The 17,730-nt window shown below is 44.7% G+C and overlaps 1 protein-coding gene across 1 annotated transcript in view; it reads right to left on the bottom strand.

The window, feature by feature from the left end:
• LOC119393352 (zinc finger protein 771) overlaps positions 1–14,573 on the bottom strand; it is a 105,913-nt gene extending 91,340 nt beyond the window's left edge. The window contains exon 1 of the mRNA XM_037660327.2: positions 13,860–14,573. Within this exon, the coding sequence (XP_037516255.1) occupies positions 13,860–14,093 (234 nt within the window). The 5' untranslated portion in view covers positions 14,094–14,573. The remainder of the gene's footprint in view (positions 1–13,859) is intronic.
• Positions 14,574–17,730: the final 3,157 nt, after the last annotated feature.

Genomic DNA, 17,730 nt, shown 5'->3' with positions numbered 1-17,730 from the left:
TTGCCAGCTTCTTGGCATTTGCAGTTAAGATAATGCAAAAAAATTGCACTTGGGGACATCTTTGTAAAAGGCGGCCTTCATAGACACTGATTGGTCATATATAATACATACATATCGAGTAATTATTATATAACAAATTATTACCTATCACCTATAATGAATGCATTTTCTTTCATAAAGTGAATAAAATGAAACGAGAAACGTTGGTCAGAATTAAACTTTTAAATTACTCGTCGAGATCAGGTTCTGCTGTTCCGGTTAACTTCAGTCACCGCTATAGTTACCGTATAACCTTGTACCGCCAACACCAACTGATCCTTAAAAAGAATGCTATGACAAAAGGCGCGAAGGAAGCGCTGGCGTGATAAACATTAGTACTGTTGATGAAGCTCTATTTTCTCGGCGCCGTCAAACCGCCATGGTAGACTAGCTCGAGGCCGTGGTTTCAATTCCTGCCACGACAGAAGCATTTCGATAAGGGTGAAATTACGAAGGTTCTCGCGTATACTTATAGCTGTATGCTTCATTCAAAGAGCCTAATGGCGGTTAAAATTAAACAGCAGCCCGCCGCAACGGTGCGCCTCATAATTACATTTTGCTTTTGGCGCGCGCAGCACCGTGGTTTAATCTTCGTGCTTCAGCCTTTATATGACTTCTAGTTTCTCGTGTTCTTGCAAATGTGATTTCATAACCACTTGTTGATTTTTGCACATCAAGCCGTCCAGTTAACTTTGAAAAGCTATATATATTGATGCCGGACACCAATTATTGTTTCATTGCTTTCGCTAATGACAAGAGAGCGCACTTTTCCGCAGCGTGGTGGGGCTACAATTTATCACAAAATTGTCACGCCATCACTAACGCATGCGTGGACATACGCTACATTATAGACCCATCAAAGTAGCTCCTACAAGTGAAGCGGCGCTCACCCCAGTGCCCTTGATTCCTTTTTTTTCTTCTTCTTTATTTTGCTCGCTCGCATTTCTTGCGTAAGTGTGACGTATACACGAGGGGCACCAAGGACGAAACGCACACCCCTCGCAATCAAGGCAAGAAAACGCGCTTTGAAAATTGCCTCGCGCCAGATAACTACCCCGCGTAGCTCGTATTCGGCAAAGTATCCACTATATCCTATGCATGCATGCCGGCAGTAACAATAGCTTCCTGGTCAGGCAAGAAGTGCAACAAAGGAGGGTGCCGCGATAGGCTCGCGCATGAGTGTGGAGCATAGAAGTGCAAACAACAAGTATAAAAAGAAAAGCTAAGAAAGCAGAAATAACAAGCACAGCTTCCGATATGTGGCAGTGACCATTACGAGACTTCGTAGGACGCGTGACTTGTTCAGCACGCCACGGATATACATATACATACAAATTTACCCGCGTGCGGCGCGCGCACGCTTGTGATTTTGCCAGCACTTGAGCGCGCCAGCGTATTGAGCTGTCAAAGCGGCGTGATTCAGTTGACACCTTCACAGGAGTGCATTATGCCAGCGTCGGAGGAAGTGACACCTATGGTGTGCCTAAAATGCGCCGAGCTCGCATGTATAATCTATATACCGAAGAAAAAAAAAGTATTCACTATAGAATACAATCGAGTTCCAAGACTTTCGATTCATTCGTTGCTCCCGGACAACTGCCTGATAGCGGCCTATAGGCCGCTATCAGGCAGTCCCGCTCCTAAATACGTACGCGTCTCTGCATTACATGGGTATTCCCACGTAATGCACAGACGCGCAATAAGACACGAATAATAGAAACATGCGCTACAACTTTGGCGCTTGTTGGCCGCCAGTGATGCAACTTTTGGAACATATGTCTCTTACATGTGTCATGAAAATTTAGCTGCAGTTTTTGGTGTTAAGTCTTGAACGTGGGCTCTGCTAAAAAGCGCTGAGATATGTAATCGGCAAACGGCCTGAACCAATCGTTGTGTACTATTTCGATAAATATAGTAACGAAATTGGTACTGTGCGCCTATTCTTCAGGCGAAATTTATTTACTAATAAATTAAAGGTGCGAGATGCCTTCCGTAGTGCAGGTTTGCACAGGTATATGTACAGTGCATTCTTAAAAAATGTGTTCATCCGGATAGTGAGTCTTTAATAGCCTTTCGTAGTTAGGTAGATCCCCCGTATTCTAGAACGTCCCTTTACTCAACGCTTCATCTTGATTTGAGAAAGTCGAAGGGAGCGCCGTCTCTAGGCAGAACAAGTCACTGCATATCAGCGATAATCTGCAGGGATTCTTGAGAAGCGCGGCGTCATTTTCAGTCGAGCAGCGGCGCTGCGCTCAACTCGGTCAAGTCAAGAAAGAACTTCGAGTCGAGGCTTGTTTGAGAATACGGGGGTTGGTGATTCACGTCAAGACACGTAGCCGCTGCATGATCTGCGGTATGCCTGGACAGAGGAGCCAGAACTATTCTTTCATAAAAGGTGGTGTGGCGGGTCTGGTGCAACACAAAGGACTTCACCCAAGACTTACGACACCGTAGAAATGTTCCATTTAAAACACACGTACTTACTGGCACAAGATAAGCTGGCATGCACAAAACCATTCAACAAAAAATCTTGCCGACATCATTGTCCAACACGAAACTTTAACAGCGCCTTCGTGTGTATGTTAGGCAGTATAAAGGGACATCTCATTGTTCTCAAGTTAGCTCGACGTCTTGCAGTTCGCGAGAGCGATGCACACTACGAAGTGAACTGCGTAGTTTTAGTTGCCTCTTGCGAAAACGGATAAATCTTGCCCGTAAATGGATGCCTGAAAAGACTGACTCAAAACCAGCCTCATTCCTTAATGAAAGCACCATCTGAAGGAGTCGGAAGGGCCAACGGATTGCAGACAAAAAGAGCGGGCGAGCGGCAGGCATTGCAAAAGAGATAGTTGAACGCGGAGGGGCAAACTTGCGTGCGCGCACCATAACGTAAAACATCGGGAGCGAATTTCGGTTTCTGCCGCCGAGGGAAGGCTGCGAGGGACCCATTCGTCATAGTCCTTTTCCCCTTCACCCTCCACTCCTTCTCCTCTCCACTGCCTCTCAGCCACCACATCGGTCTCGACGGCAGTTGAGGAGATGCCAATGCTTCCCTCAACCTCCGGGCGCCTCATCCCAAGTGGGATGCGTGTTTTCTAATGCGCCGTCTTGGCGGCGCTCTCATGGCGCGGAGAGTTCATCGGCGGCATTAACCCTGTCACTGCTCTGCCCGCCTCATTCGCCCGCAGTTCCCAGCTCGAAATGGCTGCAAGCCGCGGAGAGCGAAACGAGAAAAGAAGCGAGCGAGACAGAGAAAGAGATGAGTATGAGCGAGAGCGAGAGACCAAGCAAAGAAAGAGCGAGGCAAGCTACAGAGGAACGAGTGAGGGACCCGGTGTGTACGGAGGGACCGCGTCTCCGCCCATCGCCGGCTCTGGATAATTAGTTGAGGGACAGAGACGGGTGGAAAAGCGGCTGGCTTCCTGAGCCCCTTTGTGAGCTACCGAACGCGCCTGCGGTTTTCGCGCTCGCCTGCCTCGCAAGGCGCGCACGTATTCGCGGCGCATTGCGCGTACCACCTTGTAATAGAAAAGCAGCAAGAGGGAGAGAAAGACGCTAAAATGAACGCGCGCGGAGGAAAACAATCAAGCGCGGGTGTTCTTTACCTCTGGTAGACGGAATGTAGCCGGTCTATTATGTTTTAGGGTTTTTAGTACGTGTACCAAAAGTAGAGGATGAGGGCGAACTCTTGTGTGCTCAGCTCTCTCACAGATGACACATGGTGGTCCATTTCATTATTTAGTCTTTTTTTCGAATGCGGAGTCGTGCACGACAGTTTATTACTTCATTTTCATCGGAGTGAGTGGGTGAGCTGGAGGAGAAGCATAGAGGTAAACGCGAGTTCTCATAGCTGCTCATATACACGTTGGAACATTAGACACCGTGGGAACCGAAAAGGTATACGACCTATTGTTCCGGCGCCGGGAGCCTATTAATCAAAGAAATTAGCTGCACAGACCTCATGACGTGTGGAAGCGGCTGCGAATATGGGATCCATTCGGAAAGAATCGCGCAGCGTGAAATACAATACCGTCGTCTCTCTTTCGATGGCTTACGAACCTGTCCGGTCAAATGAGGCGCATATTATGAGAACAGATCGCTCGGCATGACGCTGACGAGTGCAGTGAGTACCACTGATGGAAATTAGATACGTATTTATGAGCGGGAATGTAAGAATTTATAAATAAGATTGACATACTATATTCACATTCAAATTATTGTGTCTCTATCAAGTTCGCTTGACGCTGTTGTTGAACATACCCCGACTAAGCCAGTTGTTGCTACCCTTTGCACCGCTGCCACTGTTGGCGCTTATTATTGGCAATAAATAAGAAAAAAATCTGGAACACACACAAAACATTGGACGCATATATGTAGATATGTACACAACTGGTCCTCTCGGAGGGATCATCACTGAATGCAGCACTGTATAATTATTGGGCGACCCCAGCGTAACGTGTTCATGAATGAACCATATAGAAAACAGACGAGGAGGTTCTGGAGAGAAGCAACTGAACGGTAGAAGACATGACTTCTTCATTCAGGCATTGGTTTTCTTTCTTTCTCTTTTTTTTTTAATTCAACTGCGCTTAACGTAAAACCAGGAAAGTCTTCCAATCAGAGCAACAGTGATGAAATAATATTGCTGTTACCTTCACGTTAGACCTTCCTTTTCGTGTGCATATGTGTAATTATTGAGTAATCTTATAGGAAGCAATAGCACTCACCAACGTGGCCGCACTTCACTACTCAATAAGCGGAACGCAATATACACGTAAGCAATCATCATTGTGACTGCTAAGCTTAACTTTTTTTCCCTACAGAACCCATCAACGTCGCCCGCTCTCTTCAAGAAGTATCAGGTGATATAGCTGCCTCGTTCACGGGTGCCGCATTCGCCGCATTGCCTTTTTCTTAAATGTAATCTGCTTTACCTTCTCACGTTACTCGTTTGACGCACGAGATCAGCCGGCTCTATATTTACGCCCATGCATGGTTTCCCCTCGCCGCCATTTTTTTTCCTCCCACCTTTAGGTTTTCACGCGTGCCTCTACAGAAAGCTGTCGCGCTATCGAGCCCGTGTCATGCGCCTTCTTCGACAGCGTCGTCGTTGCCTCGAGAGGTCGTCATCGGAGGCGGACGACTGACGCTCGGACATTCGAAACCTTTTGAAAAGCCTGAGCGAGGTGACGAAAGGGTGCGGCGTCACCGTCGAAGCGTCATCGCGTCGACGTGCACCGCCCTGCATCTATAGCAAGCGCTTTGCATGTCAGCGGACTTTCCCAACGCCGGGTTTGTGTTTCAGTGAATTCACATGGCACTCGCGTATACAGAGCCGCACTCAGCGAGGTGGTGGCACTTGCGGACGAGTGCACGGAGTGTGCGTTGCGTGGGGGTCGTACGGGTGCCGCGTGCCACGCCTTTCTGGCGCCTCAAGCTTCTGTGCATAACTCGCGCAGGCGCGCGGGCACACTTCTATACTTTTATTTTTGTACCTCTTGTTTTGCATGCTTGAGCAAGAAGTGCGCGCTAGCGAAGGCTGCTGCTGCAGTTGTCGGGCTTCTCACGCGTTTCTATAGGTTCAGCCCGTGCGCGGAATGGCCTTCCGCGAGGCTGCCGTCCTACGCATGCGCCTTTGTCGGTTCGCCGGTCTCTGTAGGGTTGCTTGATTAACGGGCGCTCTGCGCGCTCGTGTGCGCGCTACTGCGGTTTTTGCGGTGGTCAGCCGAACGTTCTGATTGCTGGCAGCACGATATGGGCCGCTTTAGTTTAGCTGTGTGGCTTATCTTGCTCGCGTTTCATTTTTTTGCTTCCTAAAAAAAAGAGTACTAGTGATTAAGATCCAACCGGGTGATGTATGAGGTGTTTGCCTTTGTGGCATTGAGCATATTAATGAAAATTACTCATTAAGACTCGGCTATTCAGCGACCTGGATATGTTTTCTTTTATCTTACATAACATCGTGGCTTGTCCCAGGTTGCTAATTTTGTATTTGTATGTAACGGAGACAGAAAAAAAAAGATGAAAAGCGAAATCACACAGTTTTCAAGTCGTTGGTTTAGCGTTAGTCTATTCCTGCGTTGGTGCAATCTCATAGTTACCCGGTGAAAGCGGTATATTTGTGTTGCATATAGGAAATAATGGCCTACTGTGATAACTACTGAAGGCGTTTCTTTCTTGTTGCAGCTTAACCTTCAATTCTCTCGCTCGCAGAATGAACATGTGCCAACACCAGCATTCCTGCTGCACTCAGACATGCATGCTGTTTTGTTTCTTAGTTCTTGTGTAGCTGAAGCGAACGATCGTTTTTGATACAGTAATAGGAAAAACTGGCGATTTAATTTTGCATTTAAGCTGTGAGATACAAGTCTTGTGGCTGAATGAAGTTCGGACGTGGTAATCTAGAGGACGCTGTTAGGCCGACTGCGCTATGCCTCTAATAGCTGCCTCTCGCTCTTTTTTTTTTTTTTTTCACCCTCTGGAATCTCTAGCGACACAAATTGTATGACCCTGGCCTGCAGCATGATTCGCAAAGCGTATTCGTGTATTTTTCATCACTTCTGATGCAGCGCGCTGATATCGATAAACAAAAATTCATGCTATGCAACTATTTTACGTGCACATATGTGCGTACGTGTGTGTATACCAAACACACGAGATAATGACAAGGCTTTCTTGAAGTGGATCTCAAGTGCTAATTCACAACATGTACGGGCAATGTTTCTTTTACCTTCCACTTTGGTCAACAAGATAAAACCCTGAAAGAAACCCAGACATTTAACCGCAGTATTTGTGGGCCTCACTACACTCTTCTAATAAATACAGCGTATCCTAGTAATCCATACCAAAGAGTTATGACGCCTCACTAATGTTTCCGTTCAGTGTGCATGTTATTGTACAATTTCGTGTACACTCGGGAATATGTCAAAATTACTAAATTTTGTTATCGTAACATTGATGACGACGTTGATTTTGTGCAAGTGATCTATCTTCAGCATTTTAACACGTATAAGCGTCTCTTGCAATTATGTCCTGATAACTTTTTTGAGCATATGTTCGTTTGCGCTGTGCCTTTTTTCGCTAATAAAAATGCGAATTTCGTGAGCTGCTCCTAAGTATTTCATTTTGTTGTATGTGTACGTCAAAGATATTTTGACGCCAGCTTTTTATAAATTGTTCGTTTGAAGTATTTTATGGACACATCTAAGAATTAGAGAAAAGATGAACATTCGGCGCCGTCTATATAATCCTGGAACTTGCTAAAACGCGTAGTCATTTTTACACATGGAAACAAGTATAAATATGACTAACACATAAGATGTATTAATTATATATTAAACCTTTCATAGAGGCTTAACAAATGTGTCACTCCTTCATATAAGACCACGTTATTTATGTTATTTGATACCAACGGAAGGAAACGTGAACAGCGTTCTATATGCCAGTTTTCTTTGCGTTTATGTTTCATGTTGTTTGAAACACTTATTGAATGAAACAACTTCATGTTGTTTGAAAAACTTATTGAACAATGACTCTGCATTTTAGCGTCTTATTTGTCTCGTGAAATAGGTGCGCAGTTTCATTTTTGGACGGCAGTTAAAAGAAGGCCGCATGTCATTACTAGTAAGATACAGCGCTTCGCATCTGTGACTAAATGCAAATATTTTGGTTACTTAATAGCAAGAACATCGAACAATGCGATACGCGGGTTGTACACCGTATAGTGAGATATACTTACTAAGACTTCTATTCGGGTTTGTTGTTGTACCAATAGCAAGAATTGTGTAATTGTGAAAAGAACGAACGAGTGGTGCGCGATAGCGTAGGTGCATCCTCTGTCAATTTATGTTCTCCTCATCCATAATAGGCTGCGTAATATTTAATGAGCGAGTGATGTCAAACTTTTCAAGTCTTCGAATGTCTTTTTTTGTGCGGTGAGAAAGATCGCTACAATTTTGAAAGAGCCAAATTACAACTCATAAATAAGGACCTTGCGTCACACCGGTGATGCGTTCATGTTCGCATCACAGGTGTATATGCAGGCTTGGGAATGCGGAAATTTGTCGCATGACGCAACCGGATAAACAGCAATTTTTTGCAATGAAGCTGTTTGCGTACACATAAAAGAAACAAGCAAAAGTTATCAGCACCAAATGACAACAGAATAAGCATCCCGTGTTTCACGTACTCTATATAGCTGATTTGACCTCCAGCGTTGCAAGGTCCTGCTACGTTATTTTTCCATGTGATTAATTGTCGTAGGTAAGAAGCGTTAGCGTTTTGTAAAGTAAGCACCACACAACAGTACTTAAGTCAACCAAAATGAGATGAGACACCAAAGTTGAGGAAGTTTGTAACAGCAAAATATATCATTTTCATCTATACTATATATATATATATATATATATATATATATATATATATATATATATATATATATATATATATATATATATATATATATATATATATATATATATATATATATATATATATTCTATAGAGTAAATCTTAATAGATGCATTGTATGTATGCCACTGCAGTTACCAGTGCTTTGGAATCTCGTCTTGCCCTATGATACTGAAGAAGGCTAAACATTGGAATATTCTGATATATTTTATTAAATATATTTGACCGGTGTAGATTGGGTCGTGGTAACAGTCATAACACATTTTTTTGTTTGCCTTGGAAGTCTGAAACTTAGTTCTATCTTTCTGCTGATCACAATACCGCTCGCACATTTCCAGACTGCGCCGAGGCGACTATAATCTAAAGAAGGAGATACGCAAACACGCTTTGCCGTGTACTACGTTTGCACTAAGCAATCACAAATGGTCAAAACTACGCCTCATTTGTCTTGCACGTGGCAAGGCATAGTTAATGCAAGCTTGTGATAGCTAACACGCAAGCGCCAAAACTAAACAAAAAAATATGAGGTTGGTGACTGTGAAAGTTTGAGAAAGAAAATATGTATACCTACTATTAATAGTGATGGAAGTTGCTTCCGAGCTTTAATCTAAATGTCAAATAGAATTTTTAACCCTTTGGGGCGGTGTGTGCACGATTGTGTACATCATGATCGTGCAGTAAAAGCAATAACACTTATGTAGATATACTTAAAATCTGTTGCAAGGAACGTAAGACAGTTCTGATTGTATCTGTGTTGCGAATTTGAGCAATACGTGTAAGGTGCTTCGGAAAAACCAATCCACAAATTTGGAAGTTCTGCGTATTTGACGTCGCTGTGAGTTCCATTGTAATTTAGTAGGATTCATTCTTCCGCCTTTTCTTTCTGCACTGCTTTACCTGCTGCATATCTCAGAATAGTTGCCATCAGAATATGCTCATTTTATATTGACTTTTTTTCCCCAGTAGTATATATATGCTAAAGTTTTATTGAATGTTATAAAGAGTGTGTATATAATGAATATAAATATACATAAAAATTATTTCAACTTGCAGGATAAGTGCTTTTCAAGTAGATTAGACGTAATAGAGTTTAGGGTCACACGGCTTAATCTGTAACGCCGAGTTCTCCCATGGAGTCAGCTTTCTGTAAACTTCATGAAACTCATAACATGATACAAAAATTCTTTATACATTCTTCAGCGCCAAGTTCTTTCATCATTGTGATACTGCATGAATGCATAGCTAAACTAAATTTTTGTGTGCAGAAAGTACCAACGCCTAATGTGCTTCAATAATGAGAAATCGCAAGAATAAAATTATGAAAGCTCGGGAGTGTTTCGAGGTGTGCAAACAGTCTCTGCGAGAAAACGGCAAAAGATAGAAACTTGAAGCTTTGCAGAGTGAAGGGGTAGTTCCCCTATGTGCTCATGGTATTTTTTAATGATGTTGCTACAAGGCAAACAATAAACAACTGGAAGATGGTCTGAAAGGTGGGAGGTATTACGTCGGTGGAGCTCGGATCGTAATCTGGGGATCTGCTAGGGAGGCGAAGCGAAGCTGTGGTCACCTGTACACAGGCGCTTTAGGCTGGCATGTAAATTCGCGTGAGGCATGGCGTCATGCGTTGGTATGAACCAAGAGGGTGTACGCTCGTCTGATACTATTTGCTCACCACGCTTGCGACGTAAGAAAAGAAAAAAGTCTTCATCAGAAGGATAACAACAAAAACGACATCCTGTTTTTGTGACGACGAGGCACTTGCTAAGGCTAATTGCAGTTTGCCAAAGAGATTGCTGGTGGTTACAGAAAACCCTTGAGATTGCGGACAGATGGGTCGAGAAGTGAGGGGGAGGGGGAGTGCCACCTAAAAGCTGACGCTGCCTTTGTTAAACGCTGTGTAGTTTAGTGTACTTACTTTATCTTAACGGTGTCCCGAAAGTATGTATGTTTTCCATTGTAATAAAACGCAAAGACGAGAGTATACGGTTTAATATTGTGCCATGCGGTCAAGCCCAACCTACATTCGCAAAGCTCTTACCCAAGTGCCAAAGGCGATTGGCAGTAGCCGCAACAACAGTCACGTGGAGATAACGTACAACATAGAATATCGCATTTTGCTATCCTTTTGACAGTTTCTACGGTTCTGTCTGCGATTAGAGATAAAGCATTTAGTGTACACTACGCTAGCGCTAGAGCTGCAGTGTTTGTCTACTTATCTGACGTTAGTCCAAGCACCTATAAATGATTGGCAGACGCCCCAACCCCAGCCAGCGAAGAAACATGTGTATGCGTGAATAAAACCAATTTAATGAAATACAGACCTTAGTTTAAAACTGTGAAATTTATACGTGAGAGATATGCAAGAGTTCTTTCTTAAACTTCATAGAGCTGCACCTGCAGTTTTGACAACTCCTATTTAGTTACATAATACAGTATTTTATAGAGCACCTGTTGCAACATGTAAAGGGCAATGGATAAGATGTTTGGAATGAGGTGAGGAAAAATAAAAATATTTAGTCGAAGGCTTCTTTATGCAATGCGATAGCTAGTGTGCTTTGGATACACAAGGCATCACCTGATAGTTAATGCGCATGATGCAACTAACTGCCCAATTTACTATTAATTACCGGTAACTTGCAAAAGTGTGCATAAATCATGATTGATTCCCTAATACTAAAAGCATAAGCGCTGAAGCGAGGGTATACATATGGAAATACTCATGGTTAAATTCTTGAAACACGAGTAATTTTTCTTCGTTTTACGCGTGGGCTTATACAGAGTTGCTCATTTTTGCGAATGCTGAAAGGGCCCTCCTATGAAAAACGAGTTTTGGTAAGCCAGAAAGCTTTTGTGTCCAGCCACATTTGAAGATGCTTCTCTTGTGTAACAGGTGCGTTTTACATGAGCTCTAAATAGCGAAGCCCATTTTCTTTGCCATTAAAGACAAAGAAAATGGTAAGTCATGAATCGCCCATGCATGATACAGTTTGAACTTGTCGTCTGCTGCCTTGTTCATAAGCCTGGAAAATGATAAGTAATTCATGCAATATATATTTTTCTTTGTTTTTCTCTCAAAACACATATTAACAATAAATCATTGTTCTGATATGAAGCTACAATGATGGTCGTCTTGTGCGCATCTTTCTGTATCTACAGAGCAGGTCTCGTATACTTATTACTTTTCATGCAGGTTTGCTGGGCACATTTTCTGTCATACGCGCGATTAATTACCATGCAGGATAGCTCAAGGACGCTGTGATGTTATGCGTGTGCAAAGGCAGAGTGCGGTGACCAAGTCTCAAACGAATATTTTACTTTGTCACCCTTTAGATGGAATTACAGTGTGAAGAAGTTAGAACTGTACAAGAGAACACTCTTTGCGTACTATATGTATAGAATGGCGAAATATACACATATATATCAATGGTTCAGCAGAAATACATTAGTGTCATTTTAGTGATTCATGAGGTTATCAGAGAAAGGGGAAAAACGAAGAGTCCGTGATGTGCATAACTCTTTAAAGATGTGTTATCTTCCTGAAACACACACAATTCTTTTACTCTTAAATTATCTGGCACTGAGTTATGTGTTACTCGTTTCTCCAGGACAAGACTATAACATCTGTTATAGCAGCTTCTATTGGGCACTTTACATCATGACTAGTACTGATACTTTTTTCGTAATAATTGTATACCTGTGCCTCTGTGTGCCCTCATAACTGTTATGTGGCAGCGTATGAGGGCAAGCACGTATACAGATTTGGCACTGTTCGCTTAGCTTCGACACCACGCAGCTCTAAGGAACAAGAGGTTGTAGACGACACAAAGATGTTTATCAAGATTTGGTGTGCCCGCAAATCCAGAAATATATAGGCGTTTTTCCTGTCGCAACGTTTCCTTTCTCCACCCGAACGAAGACGTATGTACTGACGTCCTGTGCAGTGCACACAAACCAGTATCTGGCAATGTTCTCCTTATGGTCCTATGCAAAGATTCAGTTCAGCATGACGTCTCCGGCAGACGTGAATATTTGTGCTGCCATGAAGATGCCGTTGATGCCACACGAACATTAGTACCTATTATTTCCTCCACTGACTGCAAAACCCCGTTCTAAATAGGTTAAAAACTTTCATCTGTATGACGCAATGCTTATATATATGCCTAACACATGCAGCAACTTAGAGGACGCTTGAGTTTCGCCTTCAAGAGTAGAACGCGATAGCGTAATCAGCCCTTGTGTGCATCGCCTTCTCAACTGCTAGCCTTACTTCGGTTCTCGGTACAGTCAACCGTGCGGCAAGAAAACGAACGTCTATGCGCTTAACATTGGCGGTTTCAAACTGTCCTAGAATACCAAGTGCAAGTACTATTGTGCAGTGCGCACTACGCCATAACTCTTCCTTTTGCTAACCAGCGAAGGGCCCACTAGGCGTCCGTAAGGCAACACGCGAACCTATGCAGCTGCTCACTTTGTTTATGCTTTTGCTGCTGATGATGATTAAATATATCTGAGCGCTTTTTAATGGGTGGGCCTCTAACCCACTCGTTGCGCGATTCACATGTTTTGACGGCTGGCGCGATTCTACGCTTCTGCCACGCAATATTACATGCGTTAAGAAGACTCCTCGTGTACAACACATTCATATAGTGTTTTTTTTCAAAGCTGATTCAAGCAATGGCGTGGCTTTGAGGTAGAACACCTGCTTGCCACGCAGAAGGCCTGGGTTCAATTCTCAATTGAACCGAAGGTTTTAGTTATTTTATTTGCATCTTTCTCGATTTTTCGGTCACGAACAACGCTGATCTTTCGCTCACAACCAACGACGCCGACACCGACACCGGAATTTCTGCGAAACGAGCTCTTTAACGCTGTCGCGTTCAAAGCAAGATGGAAAGAGATTGCAAGCTCAGAGGTTCCTGTACAAATACATTTCTAGCATAAGTGCGAAAATCTGAATGGCATGATAGTTAGTTACAGCAATTCGCTATCTCCATGCAATTACATGCCTGTAAAGAAAAGCTTCACATAGCATGTGTTGGTCTCCCTTGTGCATCAATGTGGCCTATTTATAATACCAACGCCTGCCAATTAACAGCGTTGTTTCCATGCTGGCTTTTCCTTGGGTATAGTTGACACGATAGTCGCCACAACGACAAGCCGACAAGTTTGTCAGTCTCGTAAACCGAATAGCCACATGTAGAAGTTCCTAATGTTTCACGTTTTGCGACAGAAACCCATGTATATACGGATGCAGGCAAACACGAAACTAACGCCGACTGTGTCGCGACGCTGCATGCAGCCATCGCGCAAAAACCACGTGCGCGCGTACCGCGGCGGCGGCGGCATTCGAGCGAATGACGGAACGGCGATTAAGAAAAGAAGACTCGATGAAGGAAGCGAACGACACTCACGTCCTTCTGGTCGAGCGTGCCGAACACCTCGAGCTTGTCCAAGCGGACGGTTCCTTGAAAGGGCAGGAACCTCGTGCCGCGGGAGATGCGACTGTTGCTCCACACGGCCGCAGTCATTTCCTTGGTAGGCGGTCGATCGCCGGACGCTGTCGAGTCGTTCGTCGTTGTCGTCGAAGTAGCGCGGTCACCGATCACCAGACTGAGCTCCTTCGGGATGAGCACGTAGGTCTCCATCGTTCTCCGGGTGAAAGCCACACACTCCCACTCTTCCCGATGAAACCGATGAACAGGAGGGATGTCGCGTCGGGCACACAGAAAAATGAAACAGCGCGAGACCGGGGGTCCACCACTTCACGAAAACAGCAGTGAGACGCTGTAGCCAGAGTAACAGTAGCAGCGGAAGCGGAGCAGTGGCGGATGCATCACGAGAAGAGCGGCCGAATCACCGATGAGGAGGCTGCTCGTAATCCCGCTGCTGCCCGACGGTGTCGTCTCATGCCGGTCTCCGACGGCGTGCAGTCTGGCTCGAGTGAAAGTTGGCGTGTCTCGACTACCGAAGGCAGGTGGCAACGGTAAGGAACTCTGCCGAGCCGGTGTTGGTGGCGGCGCGCGGGCAAGGGGAAGAGGAGACCGGCCCTAGCGAGAGAACGGAGGCGTACCGGGGAGGCGCTCCGAGGTCGTTAAAGGTACGCCGGCCCACCTGCCACCTCTTTCCATTGGCCGGCCGCTCACCGGCGCCGGCGAATCCAGGCGCGAGCCAGGTAAGCCGCGCGGCGCTCTGCGCCACGCGGTCGCCATTGGCCTCGGTTGCAGTGAAGCCGCCGCATCGGGTGCCATTGGGGAGACACCACGCGTTCTTTTGGAGCGGTAGCAGAGATGGACTGCTGAAGGAACTGCGGAAAGAATAAAAAACGAAGGTAGACGGAGGCCTGTTTTGTTTTTCCGGTCTTGTCAGCCGGTGGTGGCGAAGCTCCCTTGTGCTGCAGCGTCCGTATGGAAAACGTCCGAACACTCCTTTCCCGTTGTCGAAAGCGCACGAGCAGTCCCTTGGCTCGCCGTTGTTGCGGAAACGTTTTCCTTCCTCGACGCTCGGTGCACGCTTCCTGGCTTCGGTTTCACGGCCCTGGAACTGAGCCAGTGTATAGCGCCTCCCGAGCAAATTAAACAGGCAAACGAAATTCACGCGTGTCCGACGAAGCGTGCGTTATTAGAGACGATGAACACGTGTTGAATAGGTGACGAGTGCTCACTTGCTTGTATTCGTACGTAAGATACGGTGCTACCATACTTATGAATTAATTTCCGTGCAATTATACGCGCTGTGCTCTTGTAAAGAGCGGAAATTCGTTGGCACGGGTGGGGTGAATTGAAAAGGCTCCGATTATGTGCAGGCATGAGATATACTTACATTCTGATAGCGTTGATATGCTAAGGAGGTATCTATGTCTAATGCTTCACACATGAACATAGGGGGGCATTTATTATTACATCGATGTACTGTCAGGCTCAAAAGTTTAGGGACCACGAGACATAAGGAAAAGCTGAATATTCCATCGGCTTCGGCAGGTAGCCTTGAATTTAGATTTTCGGCCTCTTCTAAAACGCACTAACACGTACTGTGCACTTGGACCGAATACGTGCAGTAACAAATTGCTGGGAAATGGAAAATTTTCTCAGACCTAGTGTATTCTAAGCTTTTGACGCCTGTACACTGATAGCTGTGGCCATGCATATAATAGAAAATAAAACGATATACATGCTTATATTTTAATTTCTGGTAGCGCGTGCATTATAACACGGAGACACATAAAATGCACGTCGTGAAATTGGAAGAAATTACTTCGAAGAAAGGTGATATATAGCCACTATCACTGCTGTTTGTTGTTGCTTTCCAAACAGAGTTTTCACCGAGTGGAATGAACGTCGCGGGGGTATTATAGTCGGAGTATGCATATGTACTATCTATTCCACCAATCTCGAACGGTCTCATTAAGGAGCTATCGCGTGTAAGAGACAACAAAAAAGACTATGCGAGTTGCATTTCCACTGAACTCTATGCAAGCTGTTTGATTTGAGAATGTCGTCCTGAAAAGTCATCGCGGATGAAGGTGACGAAGGCACTGTTGAAAGGATTGAAGACACAGACATGCACAGGCGGCTATAGCCTGTAACCGTGCGGTCGTGTACTGCACAAGACGGGCGGACTGTGATAATGTGTGTGTGCTCCCCATCTCACTCTCTCTCTTCCCTTATTCTTCTAACTTTCAAACTCCCCGTCCCTTTCCCCAGGGTAAATAGCATACCCGCATTCGAAACCGGTTAACATCCCTGCCTTTTCTTTCTTTCCTGCTAATTCCTTCCTTTTGATGAGAATAAGCCGGATAAATATGACGATTTTCATTGACCGCCTCTCATCTCGTTGCACTGCAGCCCATTTGTTATTGAACGCATCCCCACTTTTTGTAGCTGCAATGTTTCTTTTTTTTTTTTTCTTTTTGTCCTCTATATCCAATGTTCCATATATGTACACTCCCAACCTGTTTTTCGCAGTGTATGTATGTGGTGGTTTCTTTCTAAGAACTTCTGTGCTGAGTCTTCGTGCAGGCACTCATCATTTCTTAATCGTAATTAATAAGAGCTTTCATTATTTTGGTAATCAGTCGCGGCTAATGTAACGGTTGAAACTCACACCTTGCAGTTAACATGCGTAATTGGATGCTGCCCGTGTTCGGTGACAAAGCACTGGAATGGAATCGATTCACACTTTCATTTTCGTTCACCGACAGTTTTACGGATATACATGCACCAACATGGGCGAATACTTAAAATAAAACCACGATGTTTCTGCTTGTAAAAGCCGCGGGCCCTGGAGCGGCCTTTTGAGAGAGAGAAAGGCAAAGAAAAGGCAGGAAGGTTAACCAAGTTGCACCCGGTTTGCTACCCTACAAGGGGGAGAGGAGGAAAATAACAGAGAAAGGAAGAAGGAAAGTGCATGCAACTAATACGCTCGCATATAGCGGCCTTTTGAAAGTGTATAAAGGGCAGCAACTGGCACGTGGGCAGTGCAGGGCGTGGGCTACCATAAAGAACACGTTCTGATGACAACATGGCACATATCCCGAAGGCATGACGCTTTTTAACGCACTCATATCATCATTATTACCGAGTAGAGTCACACACCCTTTTCCTCAGTGACTGCTTGAACTCCAGTTATCATTAACAAATGGATGACAGCTTCCTGAATGAAGTGTGGATAATGGTCTTCATTTCTAAAAAAAAAAAAAACGAAAGCTGTCAAGTCTAACTCTTAATGAAAGCTATGTTCGTTGGTGATGCTGCAGTTGGCGAGACTGTTGCCACGAGTTTCGTTCGGTAAGTCTTCCACCTGCCCACCACCAAGCCACACAAATCTCTGAGACACAATTTGTACATGCCGCATACCAACTTAGTTGTCCCAGTGTTTCAGGCACTTATGTGGTCGCCGGTGTTGTGCTGCACAGTATATGTAAATTGTGAATTGTGCGTACTCATGCTTTCTCTCTCTCTTTTAACCCCCTTCCCCCCGCCTCCGTGTAGAGTAGCAAACTGGACAGAGCCTACACTCTGAATATTAGTAGCAAGTGTGAGTGTGGACGATTTTTTGCACGCTTGTTCTAAGCGTGGTGTCCTTTCACGCAGAAAAATCACGCTTCCTAAGCATGACTCACGGGACGAATAGCGCTTGCGCGAAGCGTGAGTGGAGGCGATTTTTTTTTGCACGCTTGTTTTATGCGTGGCACGCTTTCACGTTAAGCGTTCACGCTTGCCAACCGTGACTGGACGACCTTCCTAACGCTTAGTGAAGATGTAAGAGAGGAGTTTTACTTACTTG

Source organism: Rhipicephalus sanguineus, chromosome 5 (assembly GCF_013339695.2).
Source record: "Rhipicephalus sanguineus isolate Rsan-2018 chromosome 5, BIME_Rsan_1.4, whole genome shotgun sequence".
Classification (NCBI taxonomy): domain Eukaryota; kingdom Metazoa; phylum Arthropoda; class Arachnida; order Ixodida; family Ixodidae; genus Rhipicephalus; species Rhipicephalus sanguineus.
Note: the sequence above shows the minus strand (reverse complement) of the source record. Positions and strands in the feature narration are given on the sequence as shown.